General features: G+C 52.7%; 3 protein-coding genes and 1 long non-coding RNA gene across 33 annotated transcripts; 3 read left to right on the forward strand and 1 right to left on the reverse strand.

Annotated features, from left to right (window-relative positions):
- The first annotated feature begins 1,334 nt into the window (after positions 1-1,334).
- On the forward strand, positions 1,335-12,283 carry CLK2 (CDC like kinase 2). 14 transcript variants are annotated; one of them, XR_001438815.3, is made up of 14 exons: positions 1,335-1,638; positions 3,851-4,020; positions 5,742-5,970; positions 6,664-6,751; positions 7,100-7,166; positions 7,333-7,449; positions 8,302-8,468; positions 9,250-9,344; positions 10,382-10,511; positions 10,609-10,691; positions 10,856-10,935; positions 11,116-11,206; positions 11,443-11,578; positions 11,750-12,283. XR_001438815.3 is itself a non-coding variant. In XM_077944059.1 (13 exons), the coding sequence occupies exons 7-13, from the start codon at positions 8,315-8,317 to the stop codon at positions 11,930-11,932; spliced, it is 816 nt and encodes a 271-aa protein (XP_077800185.1). In that variant the 5' UTR covers positions 1,335-1,638; positions 3,851-4,053; positions 5,683-5,970; positions 6,664-6,751; positions 7,100-7,166; positions 7,333-7,449; positions 8,302-8,314; the 3' UTR covers positions 11,933-12,283. The 14 variants fall into 14 exon arrangements, 9 of the variants coding, with proteins under 9 accessions (XP_077800185.1, XP_077800189.1, XP_014966823.1 ...); XR_003720099.2 differs by having other exon boundaries at positions 6,667-6,751; XR_013397431.1 differs by having other exon boundaries at positions 5,745-5,970.
- A 586-nt stretch (positions 12,284-12,869) lies between these two features.
- SCAMP3 (secretory carrier membrane protein 3) lies at positions 12,870-19,362 on the forward strand. 10 transcript variants are annotated; one of them, XR_013397635.1, is made up of 9 exons: positions 12,870-13,059; positions 13,412-13,489; positions 14,807-14,929; positions 15,016-15,136; positions 16,535-16,663; positions 17,680-17,839; positions 17,951-18,039; positions 18,550-18,667; positions 18,922-19,362. XR_013397635.1 is itself a non-coding variant. In XM_077944748.1 (9 exons), the coding sequence occupies exons 1-9, from the start codon at positions 12,994-12,996 to the stop codon at positions 19,073-19,075; spliced, it is 1,083 nt and encodes a 360-aa protein (XP_077800874.1). In that variant the 5' UTR covers positions 12,870-12,993; the 3' UTR covers positions 19,076-19,362. The 10 variants fall into 10 exon arrangements, 8 of the variants coding, with proteins under 8 accessions (XP_077800874.1, XP_014966870.1, XP_077800883.1 ...); XR_013397636.1 differs by having other exon boundaries at positions 18,003-18,052; XM_077944748.1 differs by having other exon boundaries at positions 17,951-18,052; positions 18,550-18,699.
- Positions 18,146-22,600, reverse strand: LOC144330979 (uncharacterized). Its single transcript, XR_013397748.1, has 2 exons — positions 22,470-22,600; positions 18,146-22,292 (listed from the first exon to the last, which is right to left on the reverse strand). It is a non-coding gene; the product is annotated as an uncharacterized LOC144330979 (long non-coding RNA).
- ENTREP3 (endosomal transmembrane epsin interactor 3) lies at positions 19,861-27,962 on the forward strand. 8 transcript variants are annotated; one of them, XM_077943440.1, is made up of 12 exons: positions 19,861-20,660; positions 20,793-20,928; positions 21,134-21,244; positions 21,350-21,469; positions 21,596-21,703; positions 23,365-23,540; positions 23,671-23,770; positions 24,108-24,177; positions 24,446-24,991; positions 26,693-26,761; positions 26,864-27,117; positions 27,212-27,962. In XM_077943440.1, the coding sequence occupies exons 3-12, from the start codon at positions 21,170-21,172 to the stop codon at positions 27,383-27,385; spliced, it is 1,692 nt and encodes a 563-aa protein (XP_077799566.1). In that variant the 5' UTR covers positions 19,861-20,660; positions 20,793-20,928; positions 21,134-21,169; the 3' UTR covers positions 27,386-27,962. The 8 variants fall into 8 exon arrangements, with proteins under 8 accessions (XP_077799566.1, XP_077799574.1, XP_014966796.1 ...); XM_077943448.1 differs by having other exon boundaries at positions 23,368-23,540; XM_015111310.3 differs by having other exon boundaries at positions 20,872-20,928.
- The last annotated feature ends 8 nt before the right edge of the window (positions 27,963-27,970 follow it).

Below are 27,970 nucleotides of genomic sequence, written 5' to 3' on the forward strand. Positions count from 1 at the left end.
GCTGGTCTTGAACTCCTGTGCTCAAGTGATTCACCTGCCTGGGCCTCCAAAAGTGTTGGGGTTACAAGCATGAGCCACCACACTTGGCCTAATTTTTGTATTTTTTGTAGAGTCTGGGTTTCGCCCTGTTGTCCTGGCTGGTCTCGAACTCCTGTGCTCAATTGATCCACCCACCTTGGCCTCCCAAAGTGTTGGTATTAGTATTACAGGCGTGAGCCACCTCACCCAGCCTTCCTGTTCTTTTTTAAGATTTAGTAAACTGGCCAGGCACGGTGCCTGATGCTTGTAATCCCAGCACTTTGGGAGGCCGACGGGGGGAGGATTGCTTGAGCTCAAGGGTTCAAGACCAGCCTGGGTAACAAAGTGAGGCACTATCTCTACAAGAAAAAAAAAAGCTGGGCGTGGTGATGCGCGCCTGTAGTAAACATATGTGTGTGTACATATATATGTTTTGTTTTGTTTGAGACAGAGTCTCGCTCTGTCACCCAGGATGGAGTGCAATGGCATTATCTTGGCTCACTGCAACCTCCGCCTCCCGGGTTCAAGCGATTCTCCTGCCTCAGCCTCCTGAGTAGCTGGGATTACAAGCGCATGCCACCACGCCCGGCTGATTTTTGTATTTTTAGTAGAGATGGGGTTTCACCATGTTGATCAGGCTAATCTCGAACTTCTGACCTCGTGATCCGCCGGCCTCGGCTTCCCAAAGTGTTGGAATTACAGACTTGAGCCCCCGCGCCCAGCCCTAGTAAACTTATATTTCTCACACATTATGTAAGCCACTTTAGGATACAGTTCTCAAGTGAGTCCCCTTTTTCGGCACCCGATTCTCTAACCCTCCATTGCTCAAACCTTTCCCCCATGGCTGTGACCCCACCCCGAGTCGTGCATAACTTTTGCTGATGACAAAAGGTGGCAGACTTTTGTTCTGGGGATAGGTAGGTGATGTGTTTTAAGAAATGGTTATTTTCAGGCTATGCAGAAGAATGAGACTTCACCATCAAGCCTCACTAGAGTCGGGCTTGCAGAGCAGCGACACTGTATTGATAATGACAATCCTTTCTTTTAAACTCCAAACCTAACTAAGCCACACGTCTCCATGCAAAGGGTAAAAGATTGAAGAGGGAGTGGGAAAGGACAGGAGGCGGGGCATAGCGGGCCTGGAAGGCTTCCAGCTTGTCCCTGTGGACCCTCCTCGCCCCTATGAACTTCCGCCCCCAGTACCTCCGAGGCTCTGACAGGCTGACGCCTGCCAGCTACGTGAGCACGTGGTGGCGCGCGCGGTCCTGGGGGCGGTGCCCAGGGGGTAGCTGGGAAGCGACGCAAGACGTGAGTCCGTGCGTGCGTGCTCGCTCACGGCGGCGGCGGCGGAGCGGAGAGGCCAGAGCCGGAGACCGAGCTGGGATCGGGCCCCGGGCGGGGGCGGTGCGAGCGGCGCCAAGCAGATCTTAGGGGCGGGGACGGAGCCGGGGCGGGAGGGACTGAAGCGGAGCCCGGGAACGGGGCGGGAGGTCCCAGGGTCCCGGGTTGGGGGTGTGGAGCAGCACTTCGTCGCCGCGGGGGTGCCGGGACTCCGGCCGCAGTGCCGCCGCCATCACGGACTTCCTGTGGGACAAGCGCACGGGCCTCGCCGCCAGAACGGTGAGCGCGCGGGTTGGCTGACCGCGGGGCCGCGCGAAAAGATGGCGACCGCGGGGCGGGCGGGGTTAGGCTTGGATTGGGGGCAAGGGACGGGGGCGAGATTTGGAGAGGAGGAGAGTTGAGACCTACGAAGCGGCGAAGTAGGGAGATGAGGGGAAAGGAGGTCGGCCTGCATTAGATGTACTGAGAAGACCTGTAGGAAACTTGGGCGGAGCCAGACTAGAAGGGGTGATAGAGTAAGGATGGGAGTGGTTCCAGAGATGTGAAGGAGTGGAATATCAAAGTTGGACTCAGGGGTCCAATCAAAGCTGGAGGGGAGGAATACATCACCGCGTCACTTGGAGCATGCAGGAAGAATTTGCCTGTAGGAGTTCTGGATTTTCTGAGTAAGAAAGGAAAAAGCAAAAGATTTCAAACTTTAGAAAGGTAGACTAGTGATGCTTTGAGGGGAAAGTGCTGTGAGGCCGTTTGATGGTAGTATGTGGTGAGATGGCATTTATGTGGCTATGCTGATTCGGATGGCTGTGCTGGGAAAATCTTGTGCTTGCATCTTGGTATGCTCCCGGCCGCAGTTACACCAAGAATGCATCAAATACCACCCTCCTCAATTTGGGGAGGTTGGAAAGAAGTAATACAGAATGGTGGTCAGACGTTGGAATCGTTAAACCTTTTGCATACCCGATTCTCATGCACTACCACCAAGACTTCTGTCCCTGGGCCTGTTTCATTTTATTCTGCCTTCTTATTCTCATCTTCCTGGATTGTGACAGTGATTTTTTTCTTTTTTCCTTAAAGGAAAAAAAGGATTTGTGAACCATCCCATTCCAATTCCATTAACTGGAAGGTGGCCAGCTGTCAGCTAAGTAGGGCTGATATTAATAAAAAACCACTTACTGGCCAGGCGCGGTGGCTCACATCTGTAATCCCAGCACACTGGGAGGCCAAGGCGGGCGGATCACCTGAGATTGGGAGTTCGAGACCAGCCTGACCAATATGGAGAAACCCTGTCTCTACTAAAAAATACAAAATTAGCCGGGCATGGTGGCGTATGCCTGTAATCCCAGCTACTCGGAAGGCTGAGGCAGGAGAATCGCTTGAACCCGGCAGGCGGAGGTTGCGGTGAGCCGAGATTGCGCCATTGCACTCCAGCCTGAGCAACAAGAGCAAAACTCCGTTTCAAAAAAACACACACACACACACACAAAACAGTTATTCTCTACATCTCAAGCACAAGAGTGGAGGGGCTAGATGGGATGCTGACTGTATTTTGTGGCCTACTACATTAAAACCTCTCAAGGTAGAGTTGGCCAAAGATGTGAGAGATGATTAAATTAATTCAAAGGGCCCGACCCAGATCCTTGGAACTGATAGTATTTGGCGTTTACCTGGTATATGTAGAAACCTGGGAGACTGGATTCCTACCCTCAGGACACTGATAGTCTACTTGGGGAGATAAGACGTAGTCTTAGTGAGTGTACGACATGTATCATAACTGTAAACCAAAGCTTTATTGACTTGTGAGGAACTCAGCATCGCACAGATCTATATCTTAGATCCTGACCGGGGATACACTGTGGCAGTCTCTATCTTCGTCATACACTTCCCGTTGTAATTAACTCTGTCCTAGACCTGAAAGTCTTCATGGAGCTGTGTGTGAAGAAAATAAGGATAGAACACTTGAACTGGCTGGGTGCGGTGGCTCACGCCTGTAATCCCAGCACTTTGGGAGGCTGAGGTCGGGAGTTTGAGACCATCCTGGCCAACATGGTGAAACCCCGTCTCTACTGAAAATTTAAAAATTAGCCAGGAGTGGTGGCATGTGCCTGTAATCCCAGCTACACAGGAAGCTGAGGCAGGAGAATCGCTTGAACCCGGGAGTGGAGGTTGCAGTGAGCTGAGATTGTGCCACTGCACTCTAGCCTGGCCGCACAGGAAGACTCCGTCTCAAGAAAAAAATAACACTTGAACTGAGTGGAGGGTAATGAGGGATGGGTTTGGGGGCTTTCTAGAGTTTCAGCCAGAGTTAGTAGGTGGCTATACTCCAATAAGGAGGAATTGTAAGTACAGAGGAAGACTGAGGAAGTTGTTCGTGGTAAAAAGAGGCAGAAATAAAAGAGGGGAAAGCAGCTTAGCATCTTTTGAGCAGCCAGTCCTTGGAGGAGACTTCTGAAAACTCGGAACTTTCCTATTTCCACTTTCCTTTCCCTTCCAGATGCCTCATCCTCGAAGGTACCATTCCTCAGAGCGAGGCAGCCGGGGGAGTTACCGTGAACACTATCGAAGCCGAAAGCATAAGCGACGAAGAAGTCGCTCCTGGTCAAGTAGTAGTGACCGGACTCGACGGCGCCGGCGAGAGGACAGCTACCATGTCCGTTCTCGAAGGTGAGGCCTCAGGAAGAGATACTCAAATACAGGGTCACTCACTCATTATTTGTTCAACAAATACTAGTTATATGCTAAAACTGTTGCATTAAGTAGTTGGCTGAAGGTAGTGTCGGGATAGATAACCAAAGAAGCCATTTGGGCTGCAGTGTTAAGTGTTAGAATACATAATGAGGAACTGAGGATGTACCCAGTGCGTTTGGTTGGAGTGGGGCAGGATCTGTAATTCAGAGAATACATTGCAGAGAAAGCGACATCTATCTATGTCTGGAGGACAAGTAAGAGTCAGGTGGGGGAAGTGTCTTTGGGCAGAGGGAAAGCATGTGCAAAGGACTGGGAGCTACGGGTAACTAATAAGCTGACAGATAATACAAAGTTAGATCTTTGTGTTTTTAATATTTTATTTTATTTTTTAAATTTTAAAATATTATTTATTTTTGAGACAGTTTCACTCTGTTGCCCAGTCTGGAGTGCAGTGGCAAGATCTCAGCTCACTTCTACCTCTGCGGCCCCGGGTTCAAGCGATTCTTGTGCCTCAGCCTCCCAAGTAGCTGGGACTACAGGCATGCGCCATCATTCCTGGCTAATTTTTTTTTTTTTTTTTTTTTTTTGTATTTTTAGTAGAGACAGGATTTCACCATATTGGCCTCGAGCTCCTGACCTCAAGTGCTTCACCTGCCTTGGCCTCCCAAAGTGCTAGGATTACAGGCGTGAGCCACCGCACCTGGCCCAGTTTTAATATTTTAGTGGCATGTTCAGTGGAAAGAATGGGTTACGGATGGTTTAGAGCAAGGGTGGATTTCAGTCAGGAAAGCTTGAGAAAAAAAAATGGCTCTTGGCCGGGCGCGGTGGCTCAAGCCTGTAATCCCAGCACTTTGGGAAGCCGAGATGGGCGGATCACGAGGTCAGGAGATCGAGACCATCCTGGCTAACACAGTGAAACCCCGTCTCTACTAAAAAATACAAAAAACTAGCCGGGCGAGGTGGCGGGCGCCTGTAGTCCCAGCTACTCGGGAGGCTGAGGCAGGAGAATGGCGTGAACCCGGGAGGTGAAGCTTGCAGTGAGCTGAGATCCGGCCACTGCACTCCAGCCTCGGTGACAGAGCGAGACTCCGTCTCAAAAAAAAAAAAAATGGCTCTTTGTTTCTTTGTATCGCTGCAGTGGGAAAAAGGCCCCAGTAGGGAGTGGTTCTGCAGATGCCTTTTTAGAGGTTTTGGTGACATGGCAGATGCGCTTGTTACCTCACTTCTCTGGTCCCTTGGTCCTCTCAGTGACTCAACAAAGTGTCTGAGAACAGTTTTCTTTCTTTTTTTTTATTTTTTTGAGACAGAGTCTCGCTCTGTCGCCCAGGCTGGAGTGCAGTGGCGCGATCTCAGCTCACTGCAAGCTCCGCCTCCCGGGTTTACGCCATTCTCCTGCCTCAGCCTCCTGAGTGGCTGGGACTACAGGCGCCCGCCACCTCACCTGGCTAGTTTTTTGTATTTTTTAGTGGAGACGGGGTTTCACTGTGTTAGCCAGGATGGTCTCGATCTCCTAACCTTGTGATCCACCCGTCTGGGCCTCCCAAAGTGCTGGGATTACAGGCTTGAGCCACCGTGCCCGGCCGAGAACAGTTTTCTAGCATTACTCTTTGTCCTCACTAAGGCAAGACTTTGTCACAGGGTATGGTAGGGAATGTGGTCTGAACAGATACGCCTAATTGGTTTTTGTTATCCAACAGCAGTTATGATGATCGTTCATCTGACCGGAGGGTGTATGACCGGCGATACTGTGGCAGCTACAGACGCAACGATTATAGCCGGGATCGGGGAGATGCCTACTATGACACAGACTATCGGCATTCCTATGAATATCAGCGGGAGAACAGCAGTTACCGCAGCCAGCGCAGCAGCCGGAGGAAGCACAGACGGCGGAGGAGACGCAGCCGGACATTTAGCCGCTCATCTTCGGTGAGTGCCAGCCCAGGCCCTTCCTCTCCCCACTCTTCTGCAGGCCCTCTAGGACTCTGGTAAGTGAGAAGTATCCTTGTTCTCAGCTGAACATTGGGGCATGAACACTGAGGTGGGCACTGAGTTTGCCTACCCTCTTAGGAGCTCTCCGACTCTTGAAGGGCCCTGGAATCTGCTTTGGAGATGGATGGGCACGGAGCATTTGTGACCCCCAGTGCTCTCCCTGGCATGTTGGGCTTATTGTGTTGGGAGCAGCTTCTCCGCCCCAGCGGCCTCCACTCTTTAATGGGGACCTTGCTTGTGAACTGCCTTTTTCCCCCAAGCCCTGGGCTCTGTAGCCCCCTTGGCAGGCGGGCTTGGGTGGGGGCAAGGGGAGATCTGTGTCTGCCCAGAAGGGCATTGTGTAGAGCATGGGGTTGTGGGTGACATTGGCAACAACACCACTTCCCTGCTCTGCCCACGCCTCTCCCTGTTCCTGTTTTGGGTTTGGGGACTTGGGATTATGCGCCGCTCTCTCTTCTCACACCGATCCACCTTACTGCATCTGACGTGTTCCCTTCCACTGTCCCCCATCATCGTCTGTCCCCCCTGGCTGGGCGCCTGTGACCGGTGACCCCTCTACCACCCACCCCGCCTCCCTCCGGCCCCCGCTCCGACACCTGGCTTGCTCCGACCCCCCCTGCCCCCCGACAGCAGCACAGCAGCCGGAGAGCCAAGAGTGTAGAGGACGACGCTGAGGGCCACCTCATCTACCACGTCGGGGACTGGCTACAAGAGCGATGTACAAGCCAAATCGTAACAATCCTATAGCCTGTAATGGTCCCATAGCCATCCTAACGTCCCAAGCCAACCTGAGTCACAGCCTCTTGCCTTTTCTCAGTGGTGTTGTTTATCTGGGTGGTTTGAGTTGCTGTTGAGAATTGACCTCTGTTGTCCACTCCCAGCTCTCACGGCCCCTGGGTTAAAGGTGGTGGGAATCACGCAGGGGTTTTCTTCCCCTGTGACCATCTGTATCTGTTCCCCTTCCTTCATCTCCACCCCAGGTTGCTGTCCCCATTTTTCTTCCAACTCAGCTCATTCCCCACCTTCTCTCCCTCCCTCTCCCCGACCCTGCTCTCTTTCATTTCAGATGAAATCGTTAGCACCTTAGGAGAGGGGACCTTCGGCCGAGTTGTACAATGTGTTGACCATCGCAGGTAACTGTCAGTCCCTCCCTACTATGTGGGGATAAAGAGATGGTGGGGGTTATATGGGGCTATTTTGCTAATTAACCTAAGGTAGGATTTCTTAGTCCCCCTACAGCCCTGTTCATTTTGAGACATTCTTGAGAACCCAGCAAAAGCCTCTCCTGCCAACTTACAGGGGTGGGGCTCGAGTTGCCCTGAAGATCATTAAGAATGTGGAGAAGTACAAGGAAGCAGCTCGACTTGAGATCAATGTGCTGGAGAAAATAAACGAGAAAGACCCTGACAACAAGAAGTAAGCAAGCAAGAAAGTATGTAGGGAGGCTGAGAGGCCCAACCCCTACACAGGAGAGACTTCTAGATCTGGTTTAGGCAGACAGGAATCCTAGACCTTGTCATTCATTCATCTTTTGTTCATCATCTTAGAGTAGTAGAACATCATCATAGAGTAGTAGAACATCAGAGTAGGAATGTGGGGGCCTATGACATGCCTTAATCCACTCCCCTTGTTTTCAGGGAAGTTAGATTGCTCTGTAGTTTGACCCCAGCCTAGAATGGGTTCTGTAGAGATATACACTGGACATAGCCCTAGGACTGAGCATCAACCTCATTGAACAACGAATTAAGCTTTTATAAGTAGAACTATGCTGATAAGGTCACAGACATTTATGCAGTAATATTTTGTTCACATATATTCACAGTCCAAAAATAGAATAAGGACATTAAGCCAAGATATGAGGCCAGTAGGTATAAACAGGAGGCCAGTAGGTATAAAAAGGAGCCCAGTGGTAGCTGGTGGTGAATGAATATCAGGAGTTGGGCTGGGGTTGGGGTTTAGGATGGACAGTTTGATGATCCAGGATCTGTACTGTTTGGAACTTGGCACTCAACAGCTCTTCAGTAAATAGTTTTTTGAACTATTTAAAATGATGCAGGAAGATATTTTGAAACTTGGCAAGTAGTACCATTCTTCTTGGGTCTTGCAGAGGCTATTCCCTAGCTGAACTGAATTTTGGTGTTAGTATTAACTGGCATGGTTTTACACAAGTTTGTGGAATCAACAGCTATGAAGTACCTCCTTGTTGGAGGGCTGATGGGCAGATGGGAGCTCATCAGACAACCCCCCTTCCCCCATCTCTCTTCTCAGCCTCTGTGTCCAGATGTTTGACTGGTTTGACTACCATGGCCACATGTGTATCTCCTTTGAGCTTCTGGGCCTTAGCACCTTCGATTTCCTCAAAGACAACAACTACCTGCCCTACCCCATCCACCAAGTGCGCCACATGGCCTTCCAGCTGTGCCAGGCTGTCAAGTGTGAGTGGGGTGGGCTGAAATGGACTCTCGAGCATCCCCTCCCTTCATTGGATCTCTCTGTCGGTTGTGCACTGGTGAAGCCCCTAAACAGTCAGCTCTCTGTTATCTGCAGTTGTTTTACTGTCATCTTGAAATGTCTTCTGACTTAGCTCCTTGACTAATGTCTTTATTGTCACTGACTGCTCTTACTCTACACCTAACCTAGCAGCAGCTAGAAGAGAAAGCCTTTGGAATCAAAGCACTTAATTACCCTCCCCTTTTCCTTTCCTCCCCTTCTTGGGAAAGCATCAGTCAGACAGCAAATATAAAGAAACAAAAATACACTCTTTAGGTTAAAGGCTTACATGTGTCTGGGATGAGATGTTCATGCAAAGCAAAGCAGATGTGAACACAGAGTATGTAGTTCAGCTAAGGGGCAAGGTGGGGAATTCAAAGAAATACATTATTCCTCTGGAGTCATCAAAACAATACAGTTTCACAGAACTAAGTTCACATAATGCCAGCTAGACACATGTCAAAGTGTATACACACTATAACTCAAAGCAAACTCTTTTTTTTTTTTTTTTTTACATCAGTTGAGATACATATGTATCTTATTGTAGATAGAGCAGAGCTTCTTAGACCAGGCATTCCATTTAGACGTAGAGCAGAAAGCAGCCCTCTTGTGATTCTGGACCTGTCTCCTCACTGGCTTTGCCCTAGGTAACCAGGCCTGGGGTCAGCTGATACCAGTTAGCTCTGGCCACCTGCACCAAGCCTGACCTGGCCTTCTCCCCTACAGTCCTCCATGATAACAAGCTGACACATACAGACCTCAAGCCTGAAAATATTCTGTTTGTGAATTCAGACTATGAGCTCACCTACAACCTAGAGAAGGTAAGATGGATAGGGTCTGCCCTTGGTTACTGGGGGTAGGCAGCTGGGCCACTTTGCCTTCTGCCGAGCCCTTTCTTTTCTCCCTTTTTATTTTGTCCTGCCACATTTTCTCCCTGTCTGGTTCCAAGTGGGTAAAACTAGATAGGTTGAAAGGGAGAGATCTCTTAAGACTTAAATTGGGAGATAACTTGTACAGGGGACTTCAGATAACTTTCCAGTAGAGTGAAAAATTTTAAGGTTCTGTTTGGACTGACTGACTGATTTATTTATTTATTTGAGATTGGAGTCTCGCTCTGTTGCCCAGGCTGATGTGCACTGGCATAATCTTGGCTCACTGCAACTTCTACCTCCCAAGTTTAAGTGATTCTCCTGCCTCAGCCTCTGGAGTAGCTGGGATTACAGGCACCCGCCACCATGCCTGGCTAGTTTTTGTGTTTTTAGTAGAGATGGGGTTTTGCCATGTTGGCCAGGCTGGTCTCGAACCCCTAACCTCAGAGGATCCACCTATCTCGGGCTCCCAGAATGCTGGGATTACAGGTGTGAGCCACAGCGCCTGGCCTGGACTTGTTTTTTGAGATGTGTATTTCTGTGAGGTAGGAAAGCTTGGCTCCCTTGACTAACTGGAGATGATGGAGATCTCAGACCTAAAGAAGCTCTCCCTCCCTTGACCCCTTTGCTGCATGTTATATATTTTCAGAGAAACCCCTTTGCTACATGTTACATTTTTTTCAGGAAAACCCATTTGCTACATGTTACACGTTTTCAGAATAACTGTATATCCGGCACTTGGGTGTAGTCTTCAGATGTTTACAGATGTGCACGCTGTTCTATAATCATTTCTTAATCCTTTTGCTCCCCTACTTCTAAAAGTATTATGCTGGATGTGGTGGGAGCTGTAAAACAGGAAATTTCCCAGGGCTTGTGGGGCCAGGCAGGAGATCACAGTAGCTTTTTTAAGGCTCAGAAGCACGGTAGAGAATACTGGTGGAATCTCAGTCTGGGTGCAGAGGTTCATCCTCTTCCTCCTCTGCTCCTAGAAGCGAGATGAGCGCAGTGTGAAGAGCACAGCTGTGCGGGTGGTAGACTTTGGCAGTGCCACCTTTGACCATGAGCACCATAGCACCATTGTCTCCACTCGCCATTACCGAGCACCAGAGGTCATCCTTGGTAAGGGAGGGCAAGGCTGTCCAAGTGTGTGAGATGATGTGGTGAGGGTGGGGCCACCTAAGCCTCATAACACCTTTTCCCTCCCATTCTCACCCAGAGTTGGGCTGGTCACAGCCTTGTGATGTATGGAGTATAGGCTGCATCATCTTTGAGTACTATGTGGGATTCACCCTCTTCCAGGTAAGTGATGGGATATCTTACTTGACCACCTGGCATTCTACCTGGTTGCTTTGTTGTCTGCTGAGGACCTGCCTACTCAGTTCTCCACATTGCCCATCTTCCTGGCAGCTGGTCCTCAGCATGCCCTTTTCAGTCCCATGCTCAGTTCTGTTTTTGTTTCCCAGACCCATGACAACAGAGAGCATCTAGCCATGATGGAAAGGATATTGGGTCCTATCCCTTCCCGGATGATCCGAAAGACAAGGTGAACCTTGAGTGTGCACTAGTTAACCCTTTTCCTTTTCTCTCCACAGAATTGGTCTATTTCACATCAGTTTCTTTTTTCTTTGATGCCTCCTGTCCCCCCAGTTACTTTCAGATGGGGAAATAAGGGAATTGTAACAAGGGTGACCTTCTGATTCCTCAACCTCCCCTTCCCCTCTAGAAAGCAGAAATATTTTTACCGGGGTCGCCTGGATTGGGATGAGAACACATCAGCTGGGCGCTATGTTCGTGAGAACTGCAAACCGCTGCGGGTGAGCCAGGCTCGGGATAAATAGTGCCCACCATCCAGAAGTCACTTCTTAGGGTGGTTTGCCCCTGGAATGCTCTTCACAAGCAGAGGGTTAGGAAAGGAGGGGAGGAAAGCTGAAAGAAGACATCTTTGGTCAACAGAGGAAACATAAGAGGGAGTGGTTTTGTGGAGGGAAGGAGGTTAGACAGCCTAACCTTGAGACAACCAGAGATCAAAGCAATGTCCTGGATTCTTTAGGTCAGACAGAAAAGAATAAACTACCTTTGAAGAGCTTACATTTTAATGAGGAACTAAAGAAGATTCATGAAGTTGACAAGGATATACAAGTAGAAAGAACTTTCAAAGATTATGGAGTAATTGTGCTAGTGGGAAGGTAGGTTGAGCTATAATATCAGAAACGTTGGTCCTGGTGTGGTCGTGGTTAGGTAGCCTTCAAATTGGTTGCAAGCAGAGCCTTGGTTCTCCAAGAATGAAAGGTAGGGTCTTGAAGAAGGCAGGGTTTATAAGGCATCCTGCCTCACCTTTTCCTGCCCTCCTCCACCAGCGGTATCTGACCTCAGAGGCAGAGGAACACCACCAGCTCTTCGATCTGATTGAAAGCATGCTAGAGTATGAACCAGCTAAGCGGCTGACCTTGGGTGAAGCCCTTCAGCATCCTTTCTTCACCCGCCTTCGGGCTGAGCCACCCAACAAGTTGTGGGACTCCAGTCGGGATATCAGTCGGTGACGATCAGGCCCTGGGCCCCCCTGCATCTTTTATAGCAGTGGGTGTCCAGTCCAGGACACTGGTGCTTTTTTATACAAGAGAATGAGCCAGAGTTCACTCCTTCCTCCTTGGCTGGCTGTATACCTGTGAATATGTGAAATAGTGTAAATATGAAAGAACTTGTACCTATCACTTCAACCCCTGCCTTGTACATAATGCTCTTCCATCCACACAGTTTCCACCCTCACCTGCCCCCTCATACGGAGTTGGATGGGGACCGAGTGAGGTAACCAGGTGGCATCTACCCAATGTTTTATAAGGAATTTTGTACAGTCTTTGTGAAATAAAATAACGTGCTTCATTTGACCCCCATCCGTGGAGTTGGAGGTTTGGGAATGCTGGGGTGGAGGGATGAAACGATTGGCAAACTTTCTTGAGTTTTGGGTATGAAGGGAGTCCTTCTTACCCTCCAAAATTAAGCAGAGCCAGGCTACAAGTTTATTTCCCCTGTCCACCTTATAGGGGAGGATAGCGATGGTTGGGGCATTTCTTTCAGATTAGAATAGAGAAGTGTTATATGGTGGCACTTCTCGGATGTGGAATCATGAGAGTTGGGAAAGATCTGACTCCTAGAGTCTTTGGGCCGTGCCCCAGTATAGAGCCAGAAACCCAGGTTGAAAACGTTCTTAACCTGACTCCTAGGGGTTTGGCAGGGCCGGTCAGAAGGCTCCCGTCGTCCATTTCGAGAGACTAGGAAGGCCGGATTCCTACATGAGGCCTGCTGGGAAGTGTAGTTCGTTAGTGGAAGGAAGTCACATGGAAGAGGGGCGGTACTTGGTTGTGGGCACTGGGTTAGAGAGATCACGTGGGGGCACTTCCGTCTTAGCTTTTAGCCAAGACGCAGGCGCAACCCACGGCTGCTGCGGGGATCCTTGTGGCCTTTCCGGTCGGTGGAACCAATCCGTGCACAGAGAAGCGAGGCGAACTGAGGCGAGTGAAGTGGACTCTGAGGTCTACCACTACCGCCACTGCTGCGGCAGGGGCGTGGAGGGAAGAGGGCCGCGGAGGTCGCAGTTGCAAACATGGCTCAGAGCAGAGACGGCGGAAACCCGTTCGCCGAGCCCAGCGAGCTTGACAACCCCTTTCAGGTGACTTGCGCCGGTCGGCCTGTTTTGGGCAGTCAGGTTGATTCTTCCCGGTTCTGTAGGGTCGGGCTACCTTGTATCCCCATTAGTGACATTTGATCCTGGGAAGAGCCGCCACGTGGGGTGACAGCGACTCTAGACCAGTCAGCACTCGGGGGGGGCGGGCCCTGCCCCTTAATGGGCTGGTGCTGGCAGTGTTGGATGATGGATTCGAGGTAAATGTTGTCCCAGTCCTGGGACGACGGCGTGACCCCGAAGGTGCAGTACTTGGAGCCACAGGCAGTTTGGGAATGCTCCCCGGGAATTCCCCTAAGTGGCACCGGACACCATCTGAGCCCCAGGTCTCTGCCCTCAGGACCCAGCTGTGATCCAGCACCGACCCAGCCGGCAGTATGCCACTCTTGACGTCTACAACCCTTTTGAGACCCGGGAGGTGAGCTACTGGAGAGCACAGGAATTCAAGGAAGGGGAGGGTTTGCCAGTGAGACAAGTCAGCCTGGGTACAGGGGACTTTTCTGCATGCACAGGAAGGAAGAAGAACTGTGATCTTAGTTCCCTGAGAGAGGCTAGTCAGCCATGGGATGTCTCATCCTTCTAGGGCCACCAGGGCCACCAACCCAAATGGTTTGAGTTCTAAAAGTCAGTCTTGGGAACATCTGGAGGCTGGCAAGGCTTTAACCAATGTTCTGTATGGGAAGGCTTTCTTGAAGAAAAAGGTTGGGGCTGGTTGGAGTTTAGGTTAGGTGTGCAGTTTGAAAGCAAGGAATGAGGAGGACTACACCTGTTTGTCCCACTGGATTAGAAAATGGTGAGTTGTAATAATTTAAGGGGTTTTCATGGTACTTAAAACTTAAAAAAAAAGGGGGGGGGCGGGGGAGCCAAGCATGGTGTGCAAGCTTATAATCCCACTTGGGAGGCTGAGGTGGGAGGATTGCTTGAGCCCAGGAATTTGATGGAGACCATCCTGGGCAACGGCGAGACCCCCATCTCTTGAACTGTTTTAAAAATTGGCTAGGTGGCCGGGTGCGGTGGCTCACGCCTGTAATCCCAGCACTTTGGGAGGCCGAGGCAGGCGGATCACAAGGTCAGGAGATCGAGACCATCCTGGCAAACACGGTGAAACCCTGTCTCTACTAAAAATACAAAAAAAGAATTAGCTGGGTGTGGTGGCGGGCGCCTGTAGTCCTAGTTTCTTGGGAGGCTCAGGCAGGAGAATGGCGTGAACCTGGGAGGCAGCGGAGCTTGCAGTGAGCGGAGATCGCGCCACTGCACTCCAGCCTGGGCAACAGACCGAGACTCCGTCTCAAAAAAAAAAAAAAAATTGGCTAGGTGTAGTGGCACATGCCTGTAGTCCTTGCTACTTGGGAGGCTGGGATGGAAGGACTGCTTGAGCCCAGGAGTTTGAGGCTTCGATGAGTGATAATTGCACCACTGCACTCCAGCATGGGTGGCAGAGAGAGACCCCCACACCCCATCCCCAGAAGAAAAGGAAAAAAAAAAACAAATGGGGAGACGTGGTAGACGAGTGATTTGAGTCCTTGCTAAGGAAGTGGATATGAGGGATGATAAGGCTGCTACAGGTCATCATAGGGTTCTCTGACAGAAATTCAACAGAAGAACTAGTTTCCTAACAAATGGGGGAAAGGCTGCTTCCTTACATCATGAGTTCTGGGTCTAAAGGTATTCAAGCAGACTCTAGATTCCTGTGTTACGAGGGACTAGATGATCACTAAGGTCTTTTCCTCAACAGCCACCACCAGCCTATGAGGCTCCAGCCCCTGCCCCATTGCCTCCACCCTCAGCTCCCTCCTTGCAGCCCTCGAGAAAGCTCAGCCCCACAGAACCTAAGAACTATGGCTCCTACAGCACTCAGGTACCGGAGGTGTGCAGGTGAGGGCTGGGGAGAAGGGCCAGTCCTCGGGCCCAGGGCTCACATCTCTGTCTGCTCACACTGGGCAGGCCTCAGCTGCAGCAGCTACAGCTGAGCTGCTAAAGAAACAGGAGGAGCTCAACCGGAAGGCAGAGGAGTTGGACCGAAGGGAGCGAGAGCTGCAGCATGCTGCCCTGGGAGGCACAGCTAGTAAGTAGTAGAGTGGGGAAGAGCATCTAAGAGTTTGGGAGGAGCAAAAACAGGTCTTAAGAGCCTGGGCTCGGCCGGGCACACTGGCTCACACCTATAATCCCAGCACTTTGGGAGGCTGAGGTGGGTGGATCACGAGGTCAAGAGATCAAGATCATCCTGGCCATCATGGTGAAACCCTGTATCTACTAAAAATACAAAAAAAAAAAAAAAAATAGCTGGGCATGGTGGTGCACACCTGTAGTCCCAGCTACTTGGGAGGCTGAGGCAGGAGAATCGCTTGAACCCGGGAGGCGGAGGTTGCAGTGAGCCAGGATAGCACCACTGCACTCCAGCCTGCTGACACAGTGAGACTCCATCTCAAAAACAAAACAAAACAAAAAAACTAGACTCTGGAGTCAGACTGCTGAGTTTGAATTTTGGAGATACTGCTTACTAACCATGAGCTTTTAGGGAAGTTACTTAATCTTGAGTGCCTCAGTTTCCCTATTTATAAAATGAAAACCATGTTTGCATCTGTTTGACAGGGTTGTTGTGAAGGTTAAACAAGATATATGTGAAGTGCTTGGCACAGTGCTTGGATGTTTTAAATAATAATAAACAGTATTAGTTTTTCCACTCTCCCTTGTCTCCTTGGACCCCAAATTGGAGATAAAAGAGAGGATCCAGGGCTGGATGTGGTGCCTCACGCCTGTAATTCCAACACTTTGGGAGGCTGAGGCAGGCAGGTTGCTTCAGCTCAGGAGTTAGAGACCAGCCTGGACAACATAGTGAGATCCTGTCTCCAAAACATTAAAGAAAAAAATTAGCAGGGCGTGATAGTATCTGTCTGTAGTCCTAGCTCTTCAAGAAGCTGAGGTGGATGGCCAGGTGCCGGGGCTCATGCCTGTAATCCCAGGACTTTGGGAGGCTGAGGCGGGTGGATCACCTGAGGTCAGGAGTTCAGGACCAGCCTGGCCAATGTGATGAAACCCTGTCTCTACTAAAAATACAAAATTAGCTGGGCGTGGTGGCACGTGCCTATAATCCCAGCTACTCGGGAGGCTGAGGCAGGAGAATCCCTTGAACCCGGGAGGCAGAGGTTGCAGTGAGCCAAGATCACGCCACTGCACTCCAGCCTGGGCAACAAGAGCGAAACTCCATCTCAGGAAAAAAAAAAAAAAGAAAAGAAACTGAGGTGGGAGGGTTGTTTGAGCCCAGGAGGTTGAGGCTACAGTGAACCGTGATCATACCACTACCTTCCAGCCTGAACAACACAGTGAGACCCTGTCTCAAAAAAAAAAAAAAAGAAAGAAAGAAAGAAAGAGGATCCAGGGATGGAGAGAAGAAGGGCCAGTGAGTCCTTTGTTGGTCTCTGCCTTACTTCTGGGGTCCCTCTGTTTTTCTTGTGCCTTACAGCTCGACAGAACAATTGGCCCCCTCTACCTTCTTTTTGTCCAGTTCAGCCCTGCTTTTTCCAGGACATCTCCATGGAGATCCCCCAAGAATTTCAGAAGACTGTATCTACCATGTACTACCTCTGGATGTGTGAGTAGTGAGAAGCCTTTTGGAGGAAGTTACAGGTAGATCTCTTAACTGCTCTGGGGTCCGCTCACCAAGAACCAAACACTTCACCTCTATTTAGAACTCAGCAGCCTGCTAGCAAATGTTCCTGCCCTCTCCCCACTTTTTATTGTCCCTATGCATGAATATATTTTGAATTCTTTAGATGTCTTTGGGCTGGGCATGGTGGTTCACGCCTGTAATCCCAGCACTTTGGGAAGCCAAGGTGGGTGGATCACCTGAGGTCAGAAGTTTGAGACCAGCCTGACCAACATGGAGAAACCCTGTCTACTAAAAATACAAAATTACCCTTGCGTGGTGGCGCATGCCTGTAATCCTAGCTACTCGGGAGGCTAAGGCAGGAGAATCACTTGAACCGGGGAAGTGGATGTTGCAGTGAGCCGAGGTCATGCCGTTGCATTCCAGCCTGGGCAACAAGAGGAAAACTCCGTCTCAAAAAAAAAAAAAAAGGCCGGGCGCGGTGGCTCACACCTGTAATCCCAGCACTTTGGGAGGCCGAGGTGGGCTGATCACAAGATCAGGAGATTGAGACCATCCTGGTTAACACGGTGAAACCCCATCTCTATTAAAAATACAAAAAATTAGCTGGGCGTGGTGGCGGGCGCCCAGCTAATTTTTTGTATTTTTAATAGAGATGGGTTTAATAATCCCAGCTACTCGGGAGGCTGAGGCAGGAGAATGGCGTGAACCTGGGAGGCGGAGCTTGCAGTAAGCTGAGATTGCGCCACTGCACTCCAGCCTGGGCAACAGAGCGAGACTCTGTCTCAAAAAAAAAAAAAAAAAAAAGTCTTTGCAAGGGGATCACACATTATTGAGATTTGCTTTCTCCATCTCCCCTGTTAAGGATTCCATGAAGGCACAGTTGCCTTCCTTTCTTTGCTCTGCCATGTTTGGTGAATTAGTTACAGGGTGAGCATAGATGAGAAGGAGTCTTCATTGCAGTCCAGAAGGACTCCTCATCCTGTCCCTCTGCCCCTTAGGCAGCACGCTGGCTCTTCTCCTGAACTTCCTCGCCTGCCTGGCCAGCTTCTGTGTGGAAACCAACAATGGCGCAGGCTTTGGGCTTTCTATCCTCTGGGTCCTCCTTTTCACGCCCTGCTCCTTTGTCTGCTGGTACCGCCCCATGTATAAGGCTTTCCGGTAAGTGTGTTAGTGGTGGGAGAATGATGGAGACCTGGGATGGGCCCCACATCTGCCCATCCTTCAGTTCTAATTCTTCTCCCACCCTCCCCATTTTTTTCCTCTTTGTAGGAGTGACAGTTCATTCAATTTCTTCGTTTTCTTCTTCATTTTCTTCGTCCAGGATGTGCTCTTTGTCCTCCAGGCCATTGGTATCCCAGGTTGGGGATTCAGGTTTGTGAGGCTGTCATCCACCCTCACCTTTCCCTCTAGACCAAGCCAGCACTGGGTGCTGAGATAGGAGTTGTTCAGAAAAAGGAAATGTGGTTTTAATCCTTGGGAGGTACTAGTTTAATGGGATATAAGACATACTTCCAGGATAGAGCGCAGATAGCACTCTTGACTCATGTAGATTGAAGGGAAGAATGCTGCATTTGGCTAATCCTAGGTGGCCTCCTGGAGGAGACACAGAACCATAGTTGAAAGGAGGAAGAAGAATCCCCAGACGAGTGCCTGGAAGAGCTTGGAGAGCTCAGGGCTAATGGTTCAGAAACTGGAATTAAACTATGAAGAGAGTAGATATAGTTTGGGATTGTGGTGCTTGGAATACTGCCAGATTGACAGGGGAGCCACTACTGATGGGAAGGGTAGGAACAGGGGATGTTGGTGGCATAACCAGTGGAGAAGCTGAGGAGCCCCACTTCACTGGCACCTCCTTCCCCTCCTTACAGTGGCTGGATCTCCGCTCTGGTGGTGCTGAAGGCCAACACAGCAGTAGCCGTGCTCATGCTGCTGGTCGCCCTGCTCTTCACTGGCATTGCTGTGCTAGGAATTGTCATGCTGAAACGGGTGAGGGCTGTGTTGAAGGTGGGGCTGGGAGGGTGAGATCATGGGTCCCCAGGGGCCTGGGTGGAACATTCAGGAGCAACCAGCACAGGTCAGGCTGCTGGGTGGTTCTCAGCTAATGGACCTCTGGGGTGTGTGTTTCTGTGTGTGAGTGTGTATGCTGGGCAGCAGGCTGCTGAGTGGTAGTGATGCTGTTAGGCTGGGGTGGGGAACCAGTGGCTGGAATGTGCTGCAATGTCTTTGTCCTCTACTTGCAGATCCACTCCTTATACCGCCGCACAGGTGCCAGCTTTCAGAAGGCCCAGCAAGAATTTGCTGCTGGTGTCTTCTCCAACCCTGCGGTGCGAACCGCAGCTGCCAATGCAGCTGCTGGGGCTGCTGAAAATGCCTTCCGGGCCCCGTGACCCCTGACTGGGATGCCCTCGCCCTGCCACTTGAGGGAGCTGACTTAGCTCCCGTCCCTAAGGTCTCTGGGACTTGGAGAGACATCAGTACCTGATGGCTCCTCCGTAGTGCTCCCAATCCAATGGCCATGACTGCTGAACCTGACAGGCGTGTGGAGAGTCCACTGTGACCTAGTCCCCCCATCAGGCCACACTGCTGCCACCTCTCACACGCCCCAACCCAGCTTCCCTTTGCTGTGCCACAGCTGTTGCTTCGGTTATTTAAATAAAAAGAAAGTGGAACTGGAACTGACATCCCCGTTTCCTGAATCTTCATTGGGAATTAGGCCTTATGAAAGAGGAGAGTGTGGAGTGAGGTGGGAAGGTCGGACCCGGCTTTAGTGTAAACTGGGAGATAGGAGGGGCAGGGCGGTGGAGCCCCGGTGGCTAGCGCAGGAAGGAGGTGGGAAGTCCACGGAAACGCGAAACCGGGAGACGCCAGGGAGCCCTGCTCCCCACCCCTCTCCATTAATGACGGGGAAGAGCCACCGCCTCTGCCGGGAATGCCAAGGAATACGCGGGCCTGGAGCCTGAAAAGCTGGGTGGGGCTCAAGTGGACGCCCAAAGGATCATTAGCAGCCTAGCCAGGGTCCAGAGAGAGGAAGCGACCGGTGGAGGTAGATCCAACTGCCTAGCCCTGCCGCGGGATCCCCCCAACCCCAACCCCTGACAGGGTCTCAGTCCCGAACTACAACTCCCGGGGTGCACCGCGCCGGCCCTCGCCGCCACGCCCCTCCATCCCGCACCATCCCCATTCCCATCCCCCTCTAGTCCCCGACCTGCGGCAGCCGGAGCTCAGGGAGCGGAGCGTGGTGGGGAGGCGAGCGGGACAAGCGACACAGGAGACAGCGGCGCCGCGGCCTCTCCCCACCAGGCGGCCCCGGATCCCACTGGACACCCTGAGGGCACACCGACCCCTCCCCTCTTCTCTAGACTTCTTTCCATCCTTCCCACTTTTACCCTCTCCATCCCTCCCTGGGCTCTGAGCCGCCGCCCCCTCCTCACTCCTGGACTGGCCCTTCTCGGTGCCCCTGTTTCCTAGGGAGATGCGATGAGCCGGTGCCCCCGCGTCCTCATCGTCGCCCGGGGCACGGTGCCCGTCCAGTGCCCGTGGTGGGGAGGGAGCACTCCGCGGTCCCTCCGTGACGCCCCTCCCTTGGCTTCCCCCACAGCTGGCGTCCCTCGGCCATGCCCCAGGGGACCCAGCCAGGGGGTGGGCTGTAGAGCGAGGGAGGTGGAGAGGAGAAAGGACGGGGCCTTGGGCACCTCTGAGATGCTCCCAAGTGCCAGGGAGGGCCGAGCGAGGCGCAGGCAACCGGGCAGCAGGCATGATGCCCTCGCCTAGTGACTCCAGCCGCTCGCTGACCAGCCGGCCCAGCACCAGGGGCCTTACCCACCTCCGCCTCCACCGACCCTGGCTTCAGGCCCTGCTTACGCTGGGGCTGGTCCAGGTGCTCCTGGGCATCCTGGTGGTCACCTTCAGCATGGTGGCCTCTTCCGTCACCACCACTGAGAGCATCAAGAGGTCCTGCCCGTCTTGGGCTGGGTTCTCGGTGAGTTGGGTGCACAGTTGTTGGGTGCACAGTTGTTGGGTGGGGGAGGCTCCTCGGGCCCCACCCTCCACACCAGCTGCAAGTCCACATCCTCGCCTCTCCTCCCTCTCCTGGTCCTCTGCCTCCTTACAGGGCTGGGTGCATCCTGTGGTGAGGGGCTCACTCAGGAGCCTCCCCTGCCAGGCTGAGCCTGTGCCCACTCTGTCCCCAGCTGGCGTTCTCCGGGGTGGTTGGCATTGTGTCCTGGAAGCGGCCATTCACTCTAGTGGTAGGTGCCAGGGTCCAGTGCCCACTGGGAGGCAGGTGCCCAGCACCCAAGGGGAAGCCCATTTATGCCCTCAAGAAGGGAACTGGCTCCCCAATTGGTGCCAGCTGGGTGGGCACGAAGTGTCTGTGAAGGAGGGGGACTCTGTCCGTGGCAGAGTAGTAGTCATGAGGGTCCCAGCCCTGAGTCTGCACCCTGTTTTCCCCAGATCTCCTTCTTCTCCTTGCTTTCGGTGCTCTGTGTCATGCTTAGCATGGCTGGCTCTGTACTGTCCTGTAAGAATGCTCAACTGGCCCGAGACTTCCAACAGTGCTCTCTGGTGAGATTTGAGGAGGGAGAGCTGGAAAGAACTGGCCTGGGGAGGTGTGCAGGACACCTGAGTTTGTCCTGACTCAGGCTGCCTCACCCTCCCTGCTCCACTCAGGAAGGAAAGGTCTGTGTGTGCTGTCCCTCTGTTCCCCTCCTCCGGCCCTGTCCAGAGTCGGGGCAGGAACTGAAAGTTGCCCCTAACTCCACCTGTGATGAAGCCCGAGGGGCCCTCAAGGTGAGCTTGTACCCCACAAACATCCTCCTGGTTCTCACTCTTGCCTCCCTTCCTGGGGTACTCACAGGCCCATAATGTATGGGACTTAGCCCTCTCCTGATTCCTCTCCTCCTTTCCCTTCCCCAGAACCTGCTCTTCAGCGTCTGTGGGCTCACCATTTGTGCCGCTATAATCTGTACCCTCTCTGCTATTGTCTGCTGCATCCAAATCTTCTCCCTGGACCTCGTGCATACGGTGAGAGGGGAGCAGGGGCCAGGGCCACGCAGGTATGGTAGGGGCAGGGGTGTGTGTGCTGAGACTTGCCTGAGGGAACAATGGCTACAGATCTGGCTTTTGAGCACCAGGGGCTATGGGTTATCTATTATCCTCATCTATTGGAGGAATGGATGTTTAATGGGGAGGATGAGAAGGGGAGATGGCAGGGAGTGACTTAAGTATGTGATGCCCATCTGGGACCAGGAGAGGGGGCTTTAGAGAATGGGACTGGATGGTGGGGTAGAGTCAAGAAAGTCCTAGGCTGGGCACGGTGGCTCATTCCTGTAATCCCAGCACTTTGAGAGGCCGAGGCAGGCAGATCACCTGAGGCCAGGAGTTCAAGACCCGCCTGAGCAACATGGCGAAACCCTGTCTCTATTAAAAACACAAAAATTGGGCTGGGCATGGTGGCTCACGCCTATAACCCAGCACTTTGGGAGGCTGAGGCAGGCGGATCACCTGAGATCAGGAGAATGAGACTATCTTGGCTAACATGGTGAAACCCCGTCTCTATTAAAAACACAAAAAATTAGCCAGGCATGGTGGCACGCACCTGTAGTCCCAGCTACTCGGGAGGCTGAGGCAGAAGAATGGCATGAACACGGGAGGCGGAGCTTGCAGTAAGCTGAGATAGTGCCACTGCACTCCAGCCTGGGTGACAGAGCGAGACTCTGTCTGAAAAAACAAACAAACAAAATATAAAAACTAGCCAAGTGTGCTGGCAGGTGCCTGTAATCCCAGCTACTTGGGAGACTGAGGCAGGAAAATGCTTGAACCTGGGAGGCAGAGGCTGGAGTGAGCTGAGATGGTGCCACTGCACTCCAACTTGGGCGACAAGAGCAAGACTCCATCTCAAAAAAAAAAAAAAAAAAAAATTAGGCTGAACTTGGTGGCTCATGCCTGTAATCCCAGCACTTTGGGAGGCCAAGGCAGGAGGATCACCAGATATCAGGAGTTCAACACCAGCCTGGCCAACATGGCGAAACCTTGTCTCTACTAAAAATACAAAAATGAGCTGGGCGTGGTGGCTGGCACCTGTAATCCCAGCTATTCGGAAGACTGAGACTGGAGAATTGCTTGAACCTGGGAGGTGGAGGTTGCAGTGAGCTGAGATCGAGCCATTGTACTCCAGCCTGGACGACAAGAGCGAAACTTCGTCTCAAAATAATAATAATAATAATTAGCTGGGCATGGTTGCATACCCTTATAATTCCAGTTACTCGGGAGGCTGAGGCACAGGAATCGCTTGAGCCTGGGAGGTAGGGGTTGCAGTGAGCTGAGATCATGCCACTGCACTCCAGCAACAGAGTCAGACTCTGTCTCAAAAATAAAAAAAAGAAGGTCCTAGATGGAGGTGAGGCTAAAGGGTGGACATTCCTGTGAAGACACAGTGGGTGAAGCTTCTGGATGGAGGAGGGGCCGTAAAGAAGAGGAATTTGTGGGTGGGCAAGGCCAGAGCTAGAGGTACAGGGTGAGTGTGGGGTTAAGGAGAGCTGATTTGGGGTGAGGGAGGAGCCAGAACTAGAGCTTCTCTCAGGGGATAGGGCCAGAAAAAATAATGTAGATGAGAGAGGAGTTTGGGGGCCTAGAAGGAGCTATATTCCTAGCATCCAGACTTGCTGACCTGCTTGCTTCCCCAGCAGCTGGCCCCTGAGCGGTCAGTCTCAGGCCCACTGGGACCTCTGGGCTGCACGTCTCCGCCCCCAGCCCCTCTCCTACACACCATGCTGGACCTGGAGGAATTTGTCCCACCTGTGCCTCCACCACCCTACTATCCCCCAGAGTACACTTGCAGCTCAGAAACAGATGCACAGAGGTAAGGCCTGGTGGGGTCTTGCTGGGAGAGCTAAGGAAGGGGACTGGGGCTGGGCCTGGATTGCTGGAGAGAGGGATCTTTGTGGAGTGGGAGTTATTTTCCTACATTGACCCTCTTCCTCATCTGCCAGCATCACGTATAATGGCTCCATGGACAGCCCAGTGCCCTTGTACCCTACCGACTGCCCCCCTTCTTATGAGGCAGTCATGGGACTACGAGGAGACAGCCAGGTGAGAGCACAGCACGGCTTGGGGTGGGCTGGGGAGCTGGGGTCTAGCCTGGAAAGCTGAACAGGCTGTAGCCTCTGGATACAGATAGTAACAGTGGTCAAGGTCTTTACAGCACCAGCATACCCACTGTCGCCTTTGATCTTCCCTAGAGCCTGGTGAGGTGGGTGGGTTAGAAGCTATCATTTCTGCCATACAGACGCGGAAACTGAGGCTGCACAATTAAGTGACTTATACAAAGTGACAAAGCTAGTCTGGAACCTGAGTTTCCAGAGCTCTGTCTAGCACGTGGGGGTGTTCAGTGTGTAGGGTTGAACCCTTGATCCTGTGTCTTCTGCAGGCCACTCTCTTTGACCCTCAGCTTCACGATGGCTCCTGCATCTGTGAGCGAGTGGCCTCCATTGTAGACGGTGAGCAGGGCGTAAGGAGGGGTGGACAAGGGTAGTGCTGCCAGGGATAGCTGGGGTGGGTAGGGACAATAGAAGGGGAAAACAAGGCGGAGTTGGTGGTTTGGGGACAGAGGAGGGCTGTGGCAACTTGGAACCCTGGACTTATTTGTCTCCCGTGAGATAAAGCTGGAGGCACAGTGGCCCCTAGAGGCTGGGCTTGGGAAAACAGCAACTGCCTGGGCAGGGCCCAGCCAGGCTGGTGCTACACAGCGCCCCCTGCCGCCCACAGTGTCCATGGACAGCGGGTCTCTGGTGCTGTCAGCCATTGGTGACCTCCCTGGGGGCTCTAGCCCGTCGGAGGACTCGTGCCTGCTGGAGCTGCAGGGCTCCGTGCGCTCCGTGGACTACGTGCTCTTCCGCTCCATCCAGCGCAGCCGTGCCGGCTACTGCCTCAGCCTGGACTGTGGCCTGCGGGGCCCCTTCGAGGAAAGCCCCCTGCCACGGCGCCCCCCACGGGCCGCCCGCTCCTATTCCTGCTCTGCCCCTGAAGCTCCACCCCCACTGGGTGCCCCCACAGCTGCCCGCAGCTGCCACCGGTTGGAGGGCTGGCCGCCCTGGGTGGGACCCTGCTTCCCCGAGCTGAGGCGGCGGGTCCCCCGGGGAGGGGGCCGCCCAGCCGCAGCTCCGCCCACCCGAGCCCCTACTCGTCGCTTTAGCGATAGCTCAGGTTCCCTCACCCCCCCGGGGCACCGGCCTCCTCATCCGGCATCCCCACCACCGCTGCTGCTGCCTCGGTCCCACAGCGACCCAGGCATCACCACCTCCAATGACACTGGTGAGCCCCCTCCCCCACTGCCCAGGCTCAGGAGATGGTAGGCACTGGGAGTTAGGTGGCCAGTGATGCCCACCAGGATTGGGGCACTGTTGAGGTCCCTGAGGAGGAAGAAAGGGCGAGTTCACTCCTCTGGTAGACACTTCTCGGGTACTCACCTCCTAGGGACAGAACATCCATAGCATGATCTCGGCTCACTGCAACCGTGTTTCCCGGGTTCAAGTGACTCTCCTGCCTCAGCCTCTCGAGTAGCTGGTACTACAGGCGTGCGCCACCACGACTGGCTAATTTTTGTATTTTTTAGTAGAGACAGGGTTTCACCGTTTTGGCCAGGCTGGTCTTGAACTCCTGGCCTCAAGTGATCCACCCACCTCAGCCTCCCAAAAGGATTTGTTTTTTTTTTTTTTTTGAGACGGAGTCTTGCTCTGTCACCCAGGCTGGAGTGCAGTGGCCGGATCTCAGCTCACTGCAAGCTCCGCCTCCCGGGTTTACGCCATTCTCCTGCCTCAGCCTCCCGAGTAGCTGGGACTACAGGTGCCCGCCACCTCGCCCGGCTATTTTTTTGTATTTTTTTTAGTAGAGACGGGGTTTCACCGTGTTAGCCGGGATCGTCTCTCGATCTCCTGACCTCGTGATCCGCCCATCTCGGCCTCCCAAAGTGCTGGGATTACAGGCTTGAGCCACCGCGCCCGGCCAGGATTTGTTTTTTGAAACCAGTTCCACAGCTCTCAGCTTGGTCCACTTATCTGTCCTCCCCAAGCTTCAGCCCCCACTTGTAAAACATGTATAATAATAGTACTTCAGGCTGGGCACAGTGGCTCACACCTGTAATCCCAGGCACTGTGGGAAGCTGAGGTGGGTGGATCACCTGAGGTCTGGAGTTCCAGACCAGCCTGGCTAACATGGTGAAACCCTATCTCTACTAAAAATACAAAAATTAGCCGGGTGTGGTGGAGCACACCTATAATCCCAGCTACTAAGAGAGGCTAAGGCAGGAGAATCGCTTGAACCTGGAAGGTGGAGGTTGCAATGAGCCAAGATCATGCCACTGCACTCCAGCCTGTGTGACAGAGACACACTCCATCTCAAACAAACAAACAAAAAACATGTATAATAGTAGTACTTCAGCCATAGGCATCATACTCAAAGATGCTGAGAAAGGAGATAGTGGCCAGGCGTGGCTGTTCACACCTGTAATCCCAGCACTTTGAGAGGCCAAGGCAGGTGGATCACCTGAGGTCAGGAGTTCGAGACCAATCTGGCCAACATAGCGAAACCCCCATCTCTACTAAAAATTCAAAAATTAGCCGGGCTTGGTGGTGGACGCCTAATCCCAGCTACTAGGGAGGCTGAGGCAGGAGAATCGCCTGAACCTGGGAGGCGGAGGGTGCAGTGAGCCAAGATTGCGCCACTGCACTCTGGCCTGGGCAACAGTGAGACTCCATCTCAAAAACAGTAAGAAAGGAGATAGTACTGGGGTACGCTCAGTACTGCGCGCCAGGTGCTGAACACCACCACTGCAGTCCCTGTTGTGGTGGATCGTACCATCTAGGTGCTGGCTCGTATGGACAGAGATGCTGGCCCTTTGATTGAGGATGGAGCACGGGAGCTGTGAAAGCTCCTCTGGGTTTGAGTTCCCACAGGAGGGTGGGTGTGTCCACAGAACACTCCCACTCACTTCCTGTCTCCCTTTCTTCTCCTCAGCTGACTTCAGGGACCTTTATACCAAAGTGCTTGAGGAAGAAGCTGCTTCTGTTTCCTCTGCAGATACAGGTCAGCCATGTGGTTTTTACCCCAGGGGTGGGGGATTGGGCATGGCTGCCCGGCCCTCTCTCCACCCCACAATACCATTCTCTTATCTCTGTTTCTCTGCAGGGCTCTGCTCTGAAGCCTGCCTCTTCCGCCTAGCCCGCTGCCCTTCCCCCAAGTTGCTACGTGCCCGGTCAGCTGAGAAACGGCGCCCTGTGCCCACCTTCCAAAAAGTTCCCCTGCCCTCAGGCCCTGCACCTGCCCACTCCCTGGGGGACCTAAAGGGCAGCTGGCCAGGTCGGGGCCTGGTCACTCGTTTCCTCCAGATATCCAGGAAAGCCCCAGACCCCAGTGGGACTGGAGCTCATGGACATAAGCAGGTGGGAATTCGGGGAGCCAGGAAAGATGTTTGGGAAAGCACGGAGCTTCAGGTTGGGCCTTACTGATGATGCCCTTTCTCGTGTCCCTGTCCAGATGCCCCGGAGCCTGTGGGGCCGGCCTGGCCGAGAGAGCCTCCACCTTCGCAGCTGCGGAGATCTGAGCTCTGGCTCTTCCCTGCGGCGTCTCCTGTCTGGCCGCAGGCTGGAGCGTGGTACCCGCCCCCACAGCCTCAGCCTCAACGGGGGCAGCCGGGAGACTGGGCTCTGACCTGGGCTTCTTGTCACACTGAACACATCCAGATGAATGCTGGGGCCACAGGCACCAGCTGGTTGGGACCAGCAGCCCCCAGCATCCTCTTGCACTGGCTGGCACAAAAAGAAACCTGCTGTATACCTCCCAAAGTGTCCCTTTCCCTCCTACCTCTGGGGTCTCTTGCTGCTTGCCTCTGCTGCTCTGGACTGGGAGAGCTTTTGTCCTGTGCTGCATGGGTATTTAGGCTGTGGGGGAGATGCCCCTGCTTATAGCACTGGAGGAGGAAAACAAATTCTTGTTCCCCCAGCATGAGAGTGGCTCTTTCTCATTTGCAAGGGCACTATGGTCAGGACAAAGGCATGGCCCAGGTGTTTAAGTACAGGGGGACGTGTGCCTATGCAATGGGGTGGTAAGGCAGGCACAAAGAGTCCAAAAAATCTAGGTGGCCTCTCAGCTCTGCCACCTCTAGCTGCATGACCTTGGGCAAGCTATGTAACCCCAATTTCCTGATCCATTAAAGATTGTGAAGGTAGAATGTTTGTAAAGCTCTGAACAGTATGTGAGCCTTCAATAAATTTCAATTTTCCCCTTCTTTTCTTG

This window comes from Macaca mulatta, chromosome 1 (assembly GCF_049350105.2).
Source record: "Macaca mulatta isolate MMU2019108-1 chromosome 1, T2T-MMU8v2.0, whole genome shotgun sequence".
NCBI lineage: Eukaryota > Metazoa > Chordata > Mammalia > Primates > Cercopithecidae > Macaca > Macaca mulatta.